The following is a 17465-nucleotide window of genomic DNA, read 5'->3' as shown; positions in this document are numbered from 1 at the left end:
AAACCAGAGACCACCTGGCGTCAGCATCCCCCCCCCCCCCCCCCCCCGGGCTGCACGATGGTGATCAATACAGTCGTGAAATGCTTCGACATGGCATGCACTGGAGGGAGCTGCTGCTGGCTCTGCAGAATATCATTTTAAATTTGGTTCCAGGCATCAGAGTCGAGGTAAGTCTGATATTGCTCTGGCTTTATGTCCTCAGGCAAAGCTCAGATGATGATTATTATTATTATTATTATTTTAGTTTTAAAGCAGCCGATGCGTCACAAAGAGAAAAATCGTGAGCTAACTTGAGAATGTGTTGTACAGCCTGACTGCTGGAGCTGCAGGGAAGGAATTTTCATCTCAGAGAACAAAATGTTCTGGAATATTTTAGTAAAAGGAAGGAAAACTAGAGCTAGGAAGCAACATGTTCTCAATGACATCATCAACCAACTGATTTATCTCTGCATTTAACCCCTGTTGTGTCCTGCACCTGACCACACCTGAAAACTGTGTCCTGAAACGACTCCTCCTGCAGCCACACTCGTCTGCATCTCTTTTTCTCTGAGCTTGTTTCTAAAGATAAACGAATCCTGCACAATAAGAACAATTGATCGTCTGTTTAAAATAAAGACTGTTTTTTTATAACAGTCTGTCGCACAGTAGATGAAAGTGCAGGCTGCTTGTTGCCATGGAACTGCTGACCTTGTTTCCACGGCAACAGCCAGCATCTCTATTCAGTGACTGGAGCTGAGGTTTGTGCTAGAATGTAGCTACAGCCAATAAAAAGATTCATAGTTTGTTTGTTTGTTTGTTTTTTGACAAAAACTGTTGCAATAAAATAATTTTACATGATTGCCTCATGTGTGACGTCACATGTCTTATTTTGCAACATTTTATAATATTGATTTGTATAACATCAGGAAAATGGTTGCTTTTTTTTGGTTTTTCTGAAGTTAATTCTGACATTTTATCATCTTGGTGTCGAGAAGGTGTGTTTCTCCTAAACTGAATGCTGACTAAAGAGCTGCAAATGTGTGAAACTCCACAGCTCGGCTGCTGATCATCCTCTCTGAGCCAAGCTCAGCAACACGATTCTGTCCTGAGTGCCGGTAACTCGCTCACGTGGAGCGTCTGACGGCTTATTCAACTCTTTCAGCATCACGTGGACGTCATCCATCTTCTGGCAGCTTTATATTGTCATTCATCACTGAATAAATTAGAGTCAAAGATGTATTTCTAATTCCAAAGGACACGTTACATGACATAACCGCTTGTCATTCATGCTCCTGGCAGCAGCTGCTGATCACCATGATCTTTAAACTACTTTGTGTAGTTTTGAGGAAGACACTCACGCTGATATTAATCTGGCTGTTCTCCTCTCTTTCTCAGGTGTAGCCATGGAGCTCCATCTGCTGGAAAGCATCTTTAACTGCTCACAACTAAAATAGGTATTTAGAACTTTCTCTGGGCTGCCATTGCCTGATAAAAGCTGCCATGGCTTTTTGTAACGAGAGCCTCCTGGAGGAGTCTGAATTCATGGAGCCAGGTTTGGAGCAAAATATGGAGATTATCCGATTAGAAGATGTGCCTCCTTTCATGTCGGCCTCTCTCCGTGTGACCCTGGCAGCAATAATGATCTTCATGATCACTATTGGTTTCCTTGGCAACGCAATTGTGTGTCTGATTGTTTACCAGAAACCTGCCATGCGCTCTGCCATCAATCTCCTCCTGGCCACGCTGGCCTTCTCGGACATCATGCTCTCGCTGCTCTGCATGCCCTTCACCGCTGTCACCGTGGCAACCGCCGACTGGACCTTTGGGAGCGGGTTCTGCAGAGCCTCCATCATGCTGTACTGGCTGTTTGTCCTGGAGGGAGTGTCCATCCTCCTCATCATCAGTGTGGACCGCTTCCTCATCATCGTGCAGCGGCAGGACAAGCTGACCCCACACCGAGCCAAGGTGCTGATAGCGGGTTCCTGGGTGCTCAGCCTGTGCGTGTCCCTGCCTGTTGTAGTAGGGTGGAGGACAGGTGCAGCACGGATGGGTAGCACCTGGGCCCCGCAGTGTGTGCTGGGATACAGTGAGTCCATGGCGGATCGTGGGTACACGGTGCTTTTAGCCGTAGCAGTCTTCTTTGTTCCGTTTGCCGTCATGTTGTACTCTTACGTGTGCATCCTCAACACCGTGCGCCGCAACACCCTACGCATCCACAACCACACCAGCGAGCACTCCTGCCTCCCAGCTCTGAACCAGGTCAGCAAAATGAGACTCACCGGGCTGCAGCGGCCGCCCCAGATCAAGGTGGACATGAGTTTCAAAACTCGAGCCTTCACCACCATCCTCATCCTCTTTGTGGGCTTCTCCGTGTGCTGGTTGCCTCACACAGTGGTCAGCCTGCTGGCTGTGTTCAGCCATCAGTTCTACTACAGCCATCTGTTCTACCCCATCAGCATCGGAGCGCTGTGGCTCAGCTACCTGAAGACGGTGTTCAACCCTGTCATCTACTGCTGGAGGATCCGGAAGTTCAGGGAGGCCTGCCAGGAGTTCATTCCCAAAAGCTGTAGACTCTGTCCGCGGGTGTCAGGCAGGAGCCACAGGAGAGTGAGACCCAGCAACATTTATGTGTGCAGCGAGAGTCAGTCGTCGGTGTAGAAGGACCAGGTTCTGGCTCCGCTTCCAGCTGCTCTGAAACAATGAGTTCACTTTAAAACTCTTTTAAAAACATTAACTTTCAAATATTCTACTTTTCTATGTTAACATCACACAAATGCTCAGAGCTTGTAGAAGTTAAGAAAGGACATAAAGAGACTGTTTACTCCATCTCATGAGGAGCTGCCACTGGATATATCTAAGTTTTTCTGCTGTTTGGTTTTATAAACCAACATTTTCACTCTGTTTACTCATTTTTGACAAACTGCTGCATCCTTTGTTTGCTTGTGTCTAAGTTGTTGTAAACTATGAGCTCAGTGTCTTACTATCAATAAGGGTGAAGATGGGTGACGAGCTTTCTACAAAAGGTACAATTACCTCCAGTGAGAAACAAAAAGCTGGTAAAAAGGTTATTAAAAATGCAATATTTTATCAGCTCAAACTGTTCTTGTTTACATGGATTCATAAGGATGGTGCCTGTGAAATAAAGATTTAAAATAAATCGACACTTGGGAGTGTGCTTTTTGACTATATAAAAACACTTAAGTCATTTTTATTTAATTTAGATTTACTTTGTAAACTGACATTTGAAATGGTTACGTCAGCTCACGATTTTTCAGAAACCTCACAGGAAGGATGAGGTAGAGGTACTGATGAAGTTATCAGGGTCTGAAAATATTAAAATGCTTCTGAATAAAAACTGTTTTAACTGCATGAATGGATCCTTAGATCAGTTTACAATGAGATGTTTAAATGCCTCAGGACGGTTTCTGGATCTGGAAGTGATCTAAACAAATCAGAAATATGTCAAATTTCTATTTTCCATCATAGCCTTACCATTGGATTGTATTCATTTGTAATGGTTAATAAAATGGTTCTGCTTCTGAATAGAAAATATGTTCAAGATTCTCTGCTTTGAAACTTGTGACTTATTTGTCATAAAGTTGAAGCAACTTTGATCCTAATTTTGAGGTTTAAAGCTGAATAAAAAGTTAATTTAACTGAGTATTTCACTAGTTTTGATGACATTTAAAGTAAATTAAGCCTCTATATCTGTTTAAGTCATGTTTTGTGCATTCAAATAAAATTAATATAAAAAAAGAATGAGTGAACTTTTTTTTTTATTTTGACTCTTTAAATGAATGCAATTTGAACTTTATAATATAGACCCAAGATGTGCTTTATTTAGTTTTCGTTCCAAATTAATCACTGGACATATAGCAGTGATGTGCATAATCACCACCACCAACATACTGTCACGACGCGCAGGTGAGTTGAGCCGGAGGTGAGGATCCACATGCAAGGGAAGAAGCAGGCAGGCAAACTGGAATATCTAAAGAGTCTTTAACACAGAGCCCGCAGGACATAGAAACAATGAACCGACAAGACACACAGAACTGAGAGGGTTTAAATGCATGAGGGCTGGGAGCCTGGGTGATTGGAAAACGAGAGGCAGGTGGGAGTAATCAGGAGACACAGAACTGCACAGAATGGGGAGACAGGTCAGGACATGGTGTGACACATACATTTCTTTATGTTTGAACATTTTACCTTAAGAAGCATTTCTGCAGAAATAAAAATGGATTAAACATTTGTTTTAATATATGTGTAAACATTTGTACAATGTCAGCTATTTAAAATGTATTCACATTAAAATGAACATGTCATGTGTAGAAAGAAAAAGACTGGAATGTCTGAATATAAAATCAGTACAAAAGCAGTTATTTGCTAAAATGTTTAACAAAAATCTAGACTAATATTTAAAATTAATTATACATTATTAACTATTCATTTAATGTATTTTAATAAAAATATTTCGAATGGGTACTTTGTCAAATAAGGTACTCGAGGTAAAGAAATGGAAGTTTAAAAATGAGTCCAGTAGGTGGCGAAAAAGGCCTCTCAGCGTGACGGATTCTGTAAAGAAATAAAAGCATCAAAGAAGAAGAAGAAGAGACAACAATGGCGGCGACCAGACAACAAAATGCAAAGAGTGGGTTTACCCCAGATGTTGATCTGTTATTGCATCCAGAGCTTCTGTCTCATGACTTTTTGATTCAAATTTTAACTGAGGTAAGTCGAGCCTTTGAGGAGAAAGTAAAAATGACACGATAACGTTAAAATACGCGAATAAGACTTAAATGGTCGCATGCCAGCTAACAGATTTAGCTTGTTTTATAGAGCTGAGTTGACTCCTCTTTACTGGGTTTAGAGAAGTGTCAGTACCAGAGGCTGTGGGAGTAGGGACCAGCTGACTGAGCTGTACCTCCGACATGTCATCCCGCTGCCGCAGCGGACTTTACCCAACAACCGCTGGGGTCGGAGGGTGGAGAAGTGCGGAGGGAGGCAGACACCGGCTGGACTCAGGTAGCTAACACCGTTTTCACCAGTAGGTCATCATTTCTTTATGGAAACCAACAACTGAAATATTTTATTATCGACCATCACTCACTTAAATGGATTTGAATGAAACTAAATCCGACTGAATTACTTGTAATGAGAGGCTCTGTCGTTGTTGTTATTATTACTATAAACAAACAAAAAAAGTCTATTTGAGACAGAAATTATCGGTTTTTTTTTGGTCTGAGAAGTAAAGTGACGAAGTTATAATCAAAACTAAACAACATTTTTAGTTAAGCAAAGAAATATAAATAATAATTAAGGAGTGTCATCTGTAGTTATAGAAGCATGTCGAACAGCTATATCCCAGCTCTTATCAAACAACCATTTACTTGCTCATACAAACAATAAAGTCTGTTATGCCAAAGTGAATTACTTTCCATCATCAGTATTATTGTGTGAACATTTCCAGCTCCAGTAATGACCAGCATAGGAAAAGGCCTTTGATTGTGTTTGATGGGAGTTCTTCTCACTCTGGATCACTAAAAGTAAAGAAACCAGATGGAACAACAGCGTCACCTGCCACCGACAGGTTAAAACCTCCTCCAGCTGCAAACCTGTCCAACTCCATCCGTAAGCTCACCTCAACCTCTTCTTCCTCATCTACGCACCGTGGTACGGACACCTCCAACCTCAAGCGGGAAGCAAACACCGTGGTAGGAGTTCTTGTCACGTCTCCAAATGTTTGTGTTTTTGAAAAAGAAATTTCTCAAAAAAAAAAGTGTGCTACATTACAGCAGCAACAGGTTTACCCTCCAAATGTGTAAATCATTTCAGAGAAATAAGAAATGTTTAGTAATCAAGAAAACATTAAGATAAAATGCTAGAAATCCAAACTTTTAGTGATTTATTTATATTTTAGGATAAAAAATTGTGATCAACACACTATTCTGATTATGGATAAATGTGTTGTTTTTTCCTCTTTAGAGTTCACTAAAATCTCCAGAAACGAAGAAAAAGATCCAGCACGTCACGTGGCCCTGACCTCTGAACCAGATAACCGCTCCAGTTCTTGTTCCTGATGTGTCATCACCACTTTACTATTCACCAATCTCAGTTTTTTAACTTATTTTCAGAAACCCTTTCATCTCATTGTTCTTGTTCATTAAAGAGAGCTTGCAGTGGTGCTCAGGAGATCCACCAGCTCGTTTAAGTCAAGAACTCCCTTGTTGCTTCCCTAAACCTCAAGTGCTCTTGTTGTTTATATTGTCAGCACTTCTGAGTGAACTAAATATCGAAGATGACTATGTTTCCAAATTTTACCTCTTGGTTTTATTTATTTGATGAGTCTGTTTTGATCTTAGTTATTTTGAAGGGACCACTGTGGAATGCCCACAAGGCCTCGTGGAGGTGTTATAATACACATTGTTTTGATCATAACTTGGTTAAATTTGTGTAAATGCTTCCACTCTGAAACCAGTGGATATTTGTTGTTGTTGTCCAGTCCACAAATGATCAGGATTTTATTCAGTGTTGTTAATTGAACTTATCAGAGTGCTGAGGCATGTCCATAAGGGCCGTAGCAACTGCACTGCAAACAGATAAAAAATGGCTGCCTAAAGAAGCTGTGCAACAGGCTAAGTTGGCACCCCAGCAGGTTGAGTTTGTCTGTCTTGTCCAATATGGATGAGAATAGCTGATTTGTCTGGACAGACCCTTGTAGATTTAGCAACTCCACCAGAACAATGAAAGCTAGTGGTTAGCAGTCTGGCACCGGGAAGAAGCTGTAAGATGTGCAAAGGGGAAGTCCTCTTTCTGCTGAGGTCAGTGGATGAAATTATAGAAGGAGAAAAAAAGATCATCTGGGAAACAAATGCCAGTAAGGTGAGCTGTTTTTGGGTAGAGGCTACGTTACACGGAGCTTAAAGTGAGGGTCAAGGCCTGGGTGGAGACGTATTTCATCCACACTTCCTGTTAGAAAAACGCTTCTGAAGGAGGCGTCTCCTGGCGGACCGAGAGATCGGCACTGAGGTAGTGATAGACACAAACCCCCCCCCCCCCGTTTGCTGTCGGAGTTTCTCAATCTAAGCAGGGCTGATAGGCACTCACTCACACAAGACTTACCCCTCAGGAGAAAAGCAGACACAGATTCTGCAGCATTCTGGTGGATTTCCTGTTAAACGCGATCATTAGATGAAAAGGGGAGGAGGTCATTATTTTCAAGGAGGTGAGCGGCTCAGAGAGCCAGCGTGTCATATCGGCAGGTGAGTGGCTGAGCCAGGTGGAGGTGCGGCTGCCTCACCTGGAGACCAGTGCGGTGCAGCCACGTAGTTATTTGCTGACAACGTCACGTTTTTCAGCTTGGCCATCAGCCGCAGCTGGTTCTACATAAATGTGGAGCAGAGTTTTTAACCTGAAGATGGAGGTATAATTACGGTTTTGGGCTGAAATATTAAATTTAGGGTAAGTTGCACTTAACTGCCACACTAATGATTACACATGTGTACGGCACCATTAGACACTCATCGATACAGGTTATCAGCAAAAAACAGTTAATTTAGGCGTTACTTGCTCTTTAAGGTGGAGGCAGAACAGCAAGACTAGAAAACAAGTGGATCAGTGGAGCTTGATTGTCATGGTTTTATTGCGTCATCCATCACTGCATCCAAGCCCTCTTATCACAGAGACATAAGGAACTGCAGATTGCTGCAGTCAGTGGATATGGACGAGAGCTGGGCTTCAGGAAGATAGGCCTATTTTGAGCAAAATGCTGACACACTTGGTGATGCTGAAGTACACAACTGATGTGTGTCTGACTTGGGGTAATCCTTAATTGTGTAAAAGGCCCCTAAAAAACTGAATAAATGCCGGCTTCTGTGCTTTAACTTTCACGAAACATTCAAGTTTTTTTCATTCTAACTTTGATGTGATGAACATGTAACAAATAACACGTAGTTCAATATTTACAGACGGATCACAGCCCTCTGTTAAATACGCAGGATGTGGGAAAACTATTTTTAAGTAGTGAATACAGATGAAGACAAAATGGACTAATTCAGTGTAAATTATATTAAAAACAGTCACATGAATGTGTGTTTTGAACCTGTAGTTTGTACCTGCAGTTATTTTTTAAATAAATTCCCAGTGAAGTGAATTTTTTGTGTTGGTTTATTAACCATAAGCAACATTTTTGTGGCTCACATTTAAGACAAGGCTGAAATTTAAATAGAAAATAAAATGGATTTTTTTTAAGAATTTGCAGTTTTGGGGGAATCGTGTCAACACAATTTGTCTCTAGAGGTGTTTTTGTGTACCTGCAGACACTATCTTCTTGTGAATTTAGTATTTTCCTGATTTTTGCTGTGATTCAGTTAGTTTTAAATTGTGAATAGTTTCCTTTAAACTGGCTAAAATCAGCTTTCACATCATATTAAACAGGATAAAACTTCCTGTGATTGATTTATTGTTGTTTCCTTGTACAATAAGTAACTGACCAGATTATTAATACACATCATGATTATTAAAACTAGTAAATCATGGTTCAGATACTTATTGTTTTGTATTGTGTGACTGATTGTCCATTGATGTTGGGCAAAAAGCTGTTCAACACAAATGAATAGTGAAATGAAATTTTTGGGCCGATACCGATATTAAGATCACTGTTATGGCCGATAACCGATATTTGCAGGTACCGATATACTGAAATTAATGCTTCCAAAATCAGCAATTTTGTATAAAAAGAATGATTAAAGCCAAATTTACATTATTATGTACACACAACACACACATTTATGGTTCTCAGATGATTGCATTCACCGTTCACATGACTAAACACACACACATCACCCCCTTCACCCTCTGAAACAGGCAAACAACGGAGACAAGATGGAAAAATTATCGGTTGTTAATATCGGCCCGGTTTTATTTATCGGACCGATACCGATATGTTAAAAATGGCCAACATCAGTCGATACTGATGTTGATGCTGATATATTGTCCATCCCTACAAAAGAAGGAGAGCAAAGATTGATTCTTCTAGGTCTTGGATGTGAATTATAAAACAATACTTTTAAATTTTACAGCAGTATCACTGATTTATTTCACAGTGCAACAAACACCTGCAGCTATTACTGTTTCATAGGCAAAGCTGTTTATTCATGCATAAAGACAATTCATTAGTAATTTTCTTCCTCCGGGATTGTGCAAGTAACTTGAATAAACGTAAGTTCTGTTAACACCATTAGTAGCTTAAAACAATGTACATTCACGGTCACACTAAAGATTTCTTGATGACGTGATCAGGCGTAGCTGTCAGATGGACGTTAGATGTCCTTGCCACACTCGGGGCACAGGATGTCATCACGCTCGGTGAGGAATCCACGGCCAACCAGGGACACGGAGCACTTCTTGCAGTTGAAGCAGTCGTTGTGCCATTGGCGCTCCTCGAAGGAAATGTATTTGCTGCCCCCCAGACCTGGGAAGGAAAATCCAGTCAATGTCGATACATCCAATTCATATTTTAGATGGAGGTAGACCAATGATTTCAGTTACCACTGATCGGGGTGGTGCAGGAGGCGCACTTCTTGGCATAAAGGTTGCAGAAGCAGTTTAGACAATAGGCAAAGTCGTCTCTGGAGGTGAACCTCTGGCCAGACAGCTGCTGCTTGCAGCTGGTGCACAGAAAGCAGTCCTTGTGCCAGGGCTGGTCACGGTAGGTCACCCCACCAGTGGTGATGGGCTAGTGAAAGCAAAAAGTCGCTTTTTACCAGTTGAAGAAGTTGGACTACTCATGGAAGATCGTGCCAGCAACATTTCTGTGTTGCTGGGTGTCCTACCTTTTTGCAGTGCACACACTGCATGGCAAACTGCTTCTCGTAGCAGGGCACACAAAAGTTTTGGTTGTCCTTAGGGATGAAGCTCTTGGTACCAATTGGCTGCTGGCATCTCTTGCAGGTGAAACAGGTCTCATGCCAGCTGTTGCCCTTGTGCTCCATCTTCCTGGAACCTATGAAAACATAGAAGACGCTTGGTTAGAGAAACAGAAAAGTGCTGCTCTGAGTCCAGATGCAGAACAGACAGCTTCTAGAAGACTGGTTGGCATTGATTGGTCCATCTGAACTTACCCAGTTAATTTTTAATTATTCATCTAAGTGGTTAAAAATGGAGTAAATCAAGGCAGTACTATTAAACTGATGCCGGTTATGTTTTACGATGTGCCATGGTCTGGGTGTACCCTTGGCTTGAAACGAAGTTGGATTAAATCTTGACAAGGATTTCAGTTAATCCTCAAAGGTGCTATAATGTTTCTCCACCTGATATGTTGTCAACTTGCAGCTGTATTGTTTTCTCTGACATTTACTAGAACACACATATCTCGTGTTTTTCCAACCAGAGTTGAAATGAGATCATCTTCACCTGGCATGATGGTTTTCTTGCACTCATGGCACTTGGAGGAATACTCATTGGAGTAGCACTCGGTGCAGAGGAGCTGCTCGTCCTTGGTGGAGAAGGGCTTGTCCACCAGGGAGCGCTTGCACTGGAAGCACATGAAGCAGTCCTCATGCCAGTGACGGTCCTTGTAGGACAGGTCCTGCAGGAACATCAGCTGAACGGTTAAAATCAGGTACTATACAGAGAGTCTCTAGTGGTCACTGGCATCCCTTCTTACCCTGGTGTTGCAGCCAATGGGCTTCTTGCACTCCTCACAGGTGTTGGAGTACAGGCTCTCATAACATTTCACACAGTAGGGATTCTCCTCTCGGAGAACGTACTTCTTCCCAAACAGGGACTCCTTGCAGTAGTGGCAGTCGTAGCGCTCGGTCATTTTGACCCAGGGTCGCTAGCTTGGAGAACAAGAGTTGGGAAGAATTATTCTTTCGTTGTTTGATTGACAATTTCCAATGAAAATGCCCCTTCCTGTTCCGTCTCCTTGCCGTCTTTCATGTTGTTCCACACGTCAGGAATGAAGGGTGGCTGATGAAGAGGATATAAATAACTCCTATCAGCCCTGCTTGGACAACATTTGCCCTTTCTGCATACCGACGATCCCACTGTACCAGTGTTCGTTGACCCGTCTAGGGCTTCACCTAACTGTCACCACCAGATCCCTGAACCCCTTGTCCCTGTACAGACATAAAACGGTTGAACGGCTCAAAACCAGCAGCTGCTTGGTCAGCTTCTGTAATCCTGCAGGAGCTTTTCTGTTCCGATGACCAGTGTTTCAGTTTTTCTTCCAACTCAACTATCCTGTTGTCAACTTTGACTCATCACATATAAGTGCCTCAAAATGAGCCCTGGGGGATCTCCGGAGGGGGCATCTTCTATCTGACTTTTAATCCTCCCGTCCTCCCCTCTAAGAATTCTCACCCCCTCACATTCTCTCATTGTATTTGCTCCCACCGTGACTCACCTAGCTTAAATACGGATTTATCGGACTCCTAAAAATACAGAAGGATAATCTGAACTGCCACAAATAAAACCTGCAGCTATTTCCATGTGCCATGCAGCTGTTTCTGGGATCCCGGGGTCTCTTTGATGCCACCCATCTGGGAGACACTCAGGTCTAAAGCCAGGTTGAATGGAAAACTGAGTCCTTTGGCAAGTGTGCCTTCCAAACGTGAGGAGTTGCTCCCATTTCTGTGCTTGCATCATATTCAATGAAAATGTGCAGCTTTGTTTTCATTGAAGCTGAGTAAAAACAACAATTTTCAGGTAACTGGTGGTTTTTACCAACATTCATGAGCAGAATTTTAAATATTTTGCCGTGGAAGCAACAGTTAATGAGGACATTCCCATCCGTGCACTAATTAAAATCTAGAACGTAGATAACAGCGTTAAAGGGAAAAACGAATTAAGAATAAATTGATGTTTTAATTTAAATTGAGAATTACAGTTCACACATTAAATGCAATAAATAAAAAACACTGATCTACCTGCTTTGCAAGGCCTAATGCAGTATTCTTTAGAATTTTATTTTATGTCATTACGTTGCAAGACTTGGCAAGCTTGCACTATAAAGCTGCATAAATGAACCCAACAGACAGGGGTCAACAGGTCGTTTTGTCTCTGAGGTAAATGGTGATGAAAGTGGGGTGAGGGATGAGGTGGAAACTGGTGAACAGGAAGATGGGAAGATGCTAGAACATTAAGGAGTGTCTCAGAGGGTGGAGGACATGGTGAAGGAGAAATGAAGGAGGAGGATGAGGTGAAAGGGATGGAGAGTGGAGCAGCTGGACAGAGTTTGCTCTTACCTTCCTGTCTGAGGAGAGTGCGCCTGAGCGGAGTCTGGGGCAGACTGAGAGCGGAGGCTCCGGGCGAGCTGTACTTACCCCAGATTGTATTAGTCCTCCCATCATGGGCTAATTGAAAAGAGGGGCGGGCGGATGGGAGGAGGATGGGGTGGGGTGGGGATTCTTTTTTTGAGCCGATCTATAAATACAGCAGCACCTCAGAGAGATAACCCCGAGGTCACCCTTCATGTGCTCACCCAGTCACCGACACGACCACATCGCCTTTTAAGGTCACTCAGTTGTTGTTCACGCTCTCACAGACTCACTCACTGACTTCACTCACAAAAATGTGTCTTTATTATTGTCTCAAAACATTTTTCTTTCCTCCCAGAGCAGCTTTGTCATATCAACCCTCCCAATCTCACTTCCTGGAGACTACTCTCCGGTCTTCTCTGCAACAGTGTTTTCTTTGCATCAGAAATATCCGTCATTATCGTTACCATAACAACCGTTCCTCAGAACCTTTGTGAAATGATGTTCACAAAACAGGGGGTCAAATATAAAAGACGTGTGTCCTGTGAGGATCGTTTTTACTCAAATGTCTCACCGAGCCTCCAACTTAATGGCTTGTTAATGACAGACATGGTTTCTTAGAAAATTCTAGCGCTGCTGTCCGCACCCCCAGGGTCTCTTGTTCACACGGGGACCCCTTTGCACTCTTCTGTCTCAGGCAGGTTTTCCAGAGGATGTACGTCAGAGTGGATCCACTATGATCCAAGTGCTCTATTTGTGGCACCGCACAGAGCCCGCTGCTTTAGCAACCTGTGGAAACAGTTTGTGCGATTCTAATATCCTGACAGAGCCTCGCCTCTGTCAGCGCGCACCCGGGCAGCTGTGGCTGCATCGTAGCTCATCACCATCAGTGTGTGAATGTGTGTGTGAATGGATGAATGATGCACTGTAGTGTAAAGCGTTTTGGAGTCCTTACTCTGAGAGTACTATACAAGTGCGGGTCATTTATCATTTTAAAATGTCTGGCTGTAAAATGCATCCTTATATATTATATGAGTTCAATATTGTGGCTGTTAGATGGCAGTCTCCATCAGCTGTCGACCTGAGCAGGCACTTTGTTTACGTTTAAATATCCCAGAAACTGTGATACGTAAATTGCTGGGAAACTTATTTATGTCTTTTCGTCACTGACGAGCGTCTCTCTCTCTCTCTCTCTCTCTCTCTCTCTCTCTCTCTCTCTCTCTCTCTCTCTCTCTCTCTCTCTCTCTCTCTCTCTCTCTCTCTCTCTCTCTCTCTCTCTCTCTCTCTCTCTCTCTCTCTCTCTCTCTCTCTCTCTCTCTCTCTCTCTCTCTCTCTCTCTCTCTCTCTCTCTCTCTCTCTGTGTGTGAGTGTGTGTTTCACAACACACCAGGCTCGCATGGCAACCAAGATGGTGTTGCTTTGTCGTTTTTATACCCCCCTAAAAATTGAGTTAAATAAAAACAAACTCTTTTATTGTGTTTATGCACCACTCAGAAAGTCTCACTCAGATATTAAGACACCCAATTTACTCATTTACATGATTTATTGACCAGCTAGTGTGTTGTTGGTACCCATACCTTTGTGTTGTTCATGTCTCAGAGTGGTGCTGGCCTTCAGAAAAAAGTTTTAGTTCATGTTTAGATACTTTCTGCATTTTTTTTAAAGTTTTATGATGCAGATGTTCTGAAAAGGAACAAAAAATCTAAAAACACTGAGTACGTGTGCATCAGTGGCGTGTCCAGATCTTTTAAAATGGGGTGGCCCAGGTGAGGCACCACTTTGTGCATGGGTGGCACCAATGGTTATGCTTCTTTTTTTTTTTTACCCCAAGCCTTTTGTGGACAATGAAAAGCCTATCTAAAGGGAATTCTGTGTGGTGGCACCTGGGGTGGCCAATCAGATTCCAAGGGTGGCATTTGCTACCCCAGGCCACTCCCTGGACACGCCCCTGGTGTGCATCTTTTCTGATAAACGTTTAACCTGTAATTCTAGAGTGGATTTTATTTCCTACCTGTGATCCTGTTTTTTTCTCTTGCAATTTTAATTTTTACTGTTATTTTATTCTGACATTTAACCTCTTGTACCTGTATTGTCTTTTTTCTTTTCTGTAAACCCTTCCAGGGTTGTGGGAAATGCTCTAGAAAGTTTATTTATTTATTTATTTATCTTTAATGAATTATTCCAAATGTCTGACTGAAGTAAACATATTTGTTTGTAGTTTAAAACCAGCTTTTGTAGAAGTTTTTGCTTGTTTAAAGAAGCTCAGCTCAGCGGTGTGGCTGCATTCCAAACAAGTTATGTACAAGCTGTTGGACAAACAGGAAGTCGTGCCTGTTTGAACAGCACTGTGGGTAAAATTGAAGTCAGATGACAGTTTTTGTGACAGAAAGGAGATGTTGTGCTGGCTCGGATGACAGGGGTGGAAGAAGATTGTATCTGATTATTCTCTCTCTAATAGACACGTGGGAATTAGTCCTTAACCCAGGCTGAAGACACAATCACTTTAGTTCAGTTCACTTAATTTCTCACATGTGGTCTAATTAATACCTCAAGGGACGAATGTGTTCTGTGCCAGCTGAAATGATGCCCCGGACTGCCCTCGCCCTCTTCTTCCTTTCCTATGATATCAAGGGACCCCTCCTCCACCCTGCACACCCTGGACCAGGGCCTCCACTTCAGCTGCTAAGACCAGAGGATAAAAGTGCAGCTGTCTAGTCACAGTTTGGCTATCATGATGCTAAAGCTTCAAACTCACACTGGGTTGTATTTGCAGCCTCGTGGAAAGGTCAGGCCAGGCAGACCCCATCATCACTGCCGGATAGTTAATCATTAATGCCACAGCAGCCAATTGGACTTGGTCATCCAAGATCCAGTATCGTCTTCTGGAAGAACATTGTTGCACTTCATGTCAAGCTGGAAGGAACACTTCCCCATTTTCTTTTCTTCCATTGAACGATCCATGTTAATGTTATTTGGGTTATTTCAAAAATCCAGCTGGCTTTGACATTTGTTGTCCTTTTGCCCTTCCACTTTGGCCTCTCTGGCTACCTGTAAGACGAGTTGAAATCCTTGCCAAGGCCCTAAAGGCCTAGCTGTGTCTCATTGCTTCCTGTAACTCCACCAGAACCCGACGCCGACTTCCACAGGGCCCAGATCTAAAATAGGAAGTGGGGCTTTTAGTTTTCTGCTCCGCTTCTGTGGAACCAGCTGCCAGTCTGCCCCTGGAATGCAGCCTGGCTGAGCATTTAAGGATAGTTCCTGCCTCTTGTGTTTAAAATGTCTGATCTGTTTTTCACAACTTAATTTAATCTGCTCCAGATTATCTTCAGTACCTTTATTTAATCAATGTATTATTCCTCTGAGTTTCCAGAGAAAAGGGGTAAATGACCTTTGTGTTCATGCTGTGAGGTGTGGTTGCTCTTATTTGTAGAATGCACCTATGGGTGTCCTATGGGATATGAACATCCTATTATGCTGTGTGGTTGTGAAGGACTTACCTTTTAAACTTGTAAACACAAATCATCGCTTTCTGAGCCGCTCTGTAATTTTATTCCTAGTTTTCTGTGATTTGACGTTCTTGATAAAACAAAATGAATCTCAAATGACAACATGTGACTTCAGCAAGTCAATAAAAAACTGAGGGGAAACTTATGATTTGGTTTAAGTCAATCAAAGATGAGAACTCATGAGATCTATAAAAATCTATCTTTCTTATCGTCACATCCTAACTCACTTATCTCTTCTGCTCAACTATTCAGAACTCTTGTTTTGTTTAACTTTGCCTCTTTATTAGCAAATATGTGTACACATGTGAATATATGTAAATATGGACTTTTTTGCACGTGACCATCCATCCATCAATCATTTAGAGTCTCCAACAACCTGAAATGCATGTTTTTGGTCTGTGGGAGAAAAAGTACAGAGAAAACTCATACATGCAGGCAGGAATTGAACCGACAACTTTAATGCTGCAAGGCAACAATACTCCTAACTGCGCCACCATGCAGCTCCATCTTTGATCAGTTCTGGAGTATGTTCTTTGAAATTCCCTCTTTAATGGATTTGTTTATTTGTAACTTCTTGATCTTCACATAAAGTTTACTTGATTACTGTGATTACAAAAGCAGACCTATAAAAGAGCATAAATTAGAGAGCTGCACACTTGTAAAAGCGTGCAGCTCCAGTATAATGATAAATATTGTGAAGATATTATCAGTTGTGATTAATCGTACTTTTCCTCTCTTGTCCTTTTCTGCTCTCCATAATTTCACTGGTGATTGGTAAACGTGTGTAATTGACATGCAGAGGCTAAAATCTGGGAAATTACAGCCCAGGCAGCCCGCTGCAAAACGTTATCGCATGCATCAACGATGCATTTTTAACGATGGATCAATAAATTGAGAGACGGAGGGACACCTGTCTACTCTGCACCTGTCTATGGTCTTGTGGTTGCTTTTTCACCTGAGAATGAATTTATGACTATCATTAAAAGGCTCCTTTGCTCATTGTCACTCTTTCTGCACTCGGGGCCACCACAGAGATGTGGTCTAAATCTGACACAGCAAATCCCCAGTCATTTAGCCTGGTGTTGTGTTCCCTGACGGCTAAATCCCTGCAGAGATTGGTGGCGTGTTTCAACCCCAGCAGTGACCTGGACCTTTATATAGATGCTGAAATTTGTCTTTCCTCTTCAGTTCTTTTTATTTTACTAAACAACAAACCGACCAAATAATCAGCTGTTTGTTTCTGCAACAACATAAATGATAGCGGTGAATGTCTTCCAATCCATTTTTGATGTGATTCATAAAGTTTCTAAAACACCACCCATGTCTTCCCACATGTTCTTTTAAAAGCACTTTGTGTTTGGAGACTAAAGGCCTCTGTCTGTGGCTGCATTTGTCTCACTAAATTTGTCTGCAGCAAAGTAAAAACAAAAGAGACAGCTGATGTGGTGACTGCTCTGGCAGCTAGAAGCAGGCCCATTGCTCTCTCTGAAGGATCTGGCAAACAAAAGGCGGTGTGGTGGCAGCTGAGGACTAACTGTGCCAGGCTGTCTCACTTTGTAAAGCTGATAAAACTCCACTATTTTGTAAGTAAAGACCGGAGCTCTTTGATTTTTATTTGGAGTCGATTATGTCATCACGTGCTGTTTATTAAATACCCAGAATATATTTTAACATGGTTTTATTGAACTGTAGCAACTCTATCAATGTCCTTTTCTGCAGAAAA

The 17465-nt window shown here is 42.2% G+C and overlaps 3 protein-coding genes across 4 annotated transcripts; 2 read left to right on the top strand and 1 right to left on the bottom strand.

Moving 5' to 3' along the window:
* The first annotated feature begins 36 nt into the window (after positions 1 to 36).
* On the top strand, positions 37 to 3140 carry gpr45 (G protein-coupled receptor 45). The gene is made up of 2 exons (XM_015966153.3): positions 37 to 167; positions 1375 to 3140. The coding sequence occupies exon 2, from the start codon at positions 1480 to 1482 to the stop codon at positions 2635 to 2637; it is 1158 nt and encodes a 385-aa protein (XP_015821639.1). The 5' UTR covers positions 37 to 167; positions 1375 to 1479; the 3' UTR covers positions 2638 to 3140.
* Positions 3141 to 4550: 1410 nt separating this feature from the next.
* Positions 4551 to 6275, top strand: c14h2orf49 (chromosome 14 C2orf49 homolog). Its single transcript, XM_015966156.3, has 4 exons — positions 4551 to 4707; positions 4847 to 5001; positions 5447 to 5690; positions 5962 to 6275. Exons 1-4 carry the CDS (start codon positions 4597 to 4599, stop codon positions 6016 to 6018), a joined length of 567 nt encoding a protein of 188 aa, XP_015821642.1. The 5' UTR covers positions 4551 to 4596; the 3' UTR covers positions 6019 to 6275.
* Positions 6276 to 9041: 2766 nt separating this feature from the next.
* On the bottom strand, positions 9042 to 12549 carry fhl2a (four and a half LIM domains 2a). Of its 2 annotated transcripts, none has more exons than XM_015966154.3 (6): positions 12225 to 12549; positions 10643 to 10813; positions 10390 to 10564; positions 9810 to 9979; positions 9526 to 9712; positions 9042 to 9448 (listed from the first exon to the last, which is right to left on the bottom strand). In XM_015966154.3, exons 1-6 carry the CDS (start codon positions 12327 to 12329, stop codon positions 9297 to 9299), a joined length of 960 nt encoding a protein of 319 aa, XP_015821640.1. In that variant the 5' UTR covers positions 12330 to 12549; the 3' UTR covers positions 9042 to 9296. The 2 variants fall into 2 exon arrangements, with proteins under 2 accessions (XP_015821640.1, XP_015821641.1); XM_015966155.2 differs by having other exon boundaries at positions 10643 to 10817; positions 12225 to 12370.
* Between the last annotated feature and the right edge of the window lie 4916 nt (positions 12550 to 17465).

Source organism: Nothobranchius furzeri, chromosome 14, assembly GCF_043380555.1.
Source record: "Nothobranchius furzeri strain GRZ-AD chromosome 14, NfurGRZ-RIMD1, whole genome shotgun sequence".
Taxonomy (NCBI): Eukaryota; Metazoa; Chordata; class Actinopteri; order Cyprinodontiformes; family Nothobranchiidae; genus Nothobranchius; species Nothobranchius furzeri.
The sequence above is the reverse complement of the archived record's forward strand: the minus strand, read 5'-3'. Positions and strand labels throughout refer to the sequence as shown.

What these genes read in the sequence shown, in the direction of transcription:
- gpr45 (XM_015966153.3), top strand. Translation starts at nt 1,480, where the DNA reads ATGGCTTTTTGTAACGAGAGCCTCCTGGAGGAGTCTGAATTCATGGAG.
- c14h2orf49 (XM_015966156.3), top strand. Translation starts at nt 4,597, where the DNA reads ATGGCGGCGACCAGACAACAAAATGCAAAGAGTGGGTTTACCCCAGAT. An exon ending in CAGACACCGGCTGGACTCAG is followed by an intron (nt 5,002 to 5,446) that starts GTAGCTAACACC and finishes GAACATTTCCAG; the next exon opens with CTCCAGTAATGACCAGCATA. An exon ending in AGCGGGAAGCAAACACCGTG is followed by an intron (nt 5,691 to 5,961) that starts GTAGGAGTTCTT and finishes TTTCCTCTTTAG; the next exon opens with AGTTCACTAAAATCTCCAGA.
- fhl2a (XM_015966154.3), bottom strand. Translation starts at nt 12,329, where the DNA reads ATGATGGGAGGACTAATACAATCTGGGGTAAGTACAGCTCGCCCGGAG. An exon ending in CCATTGGCTGCAACACCAGG is followed by an intron (nt 10,565 to 10,642) that starts GTAAGAAGGGAT and finishes ATGTTCCTGCAG; the next exon opens with GACCTGTCCTACAAGGACCG. An exon ending in CTGCACCACCCCGATCAGTG is followed by an intron (nt 9,449 to 9,525) that starts GTAACTGAAATC and finishes TTTCCTTCCCAG; the next exon opens with GTCTGGGGGGCAGCAAATAC.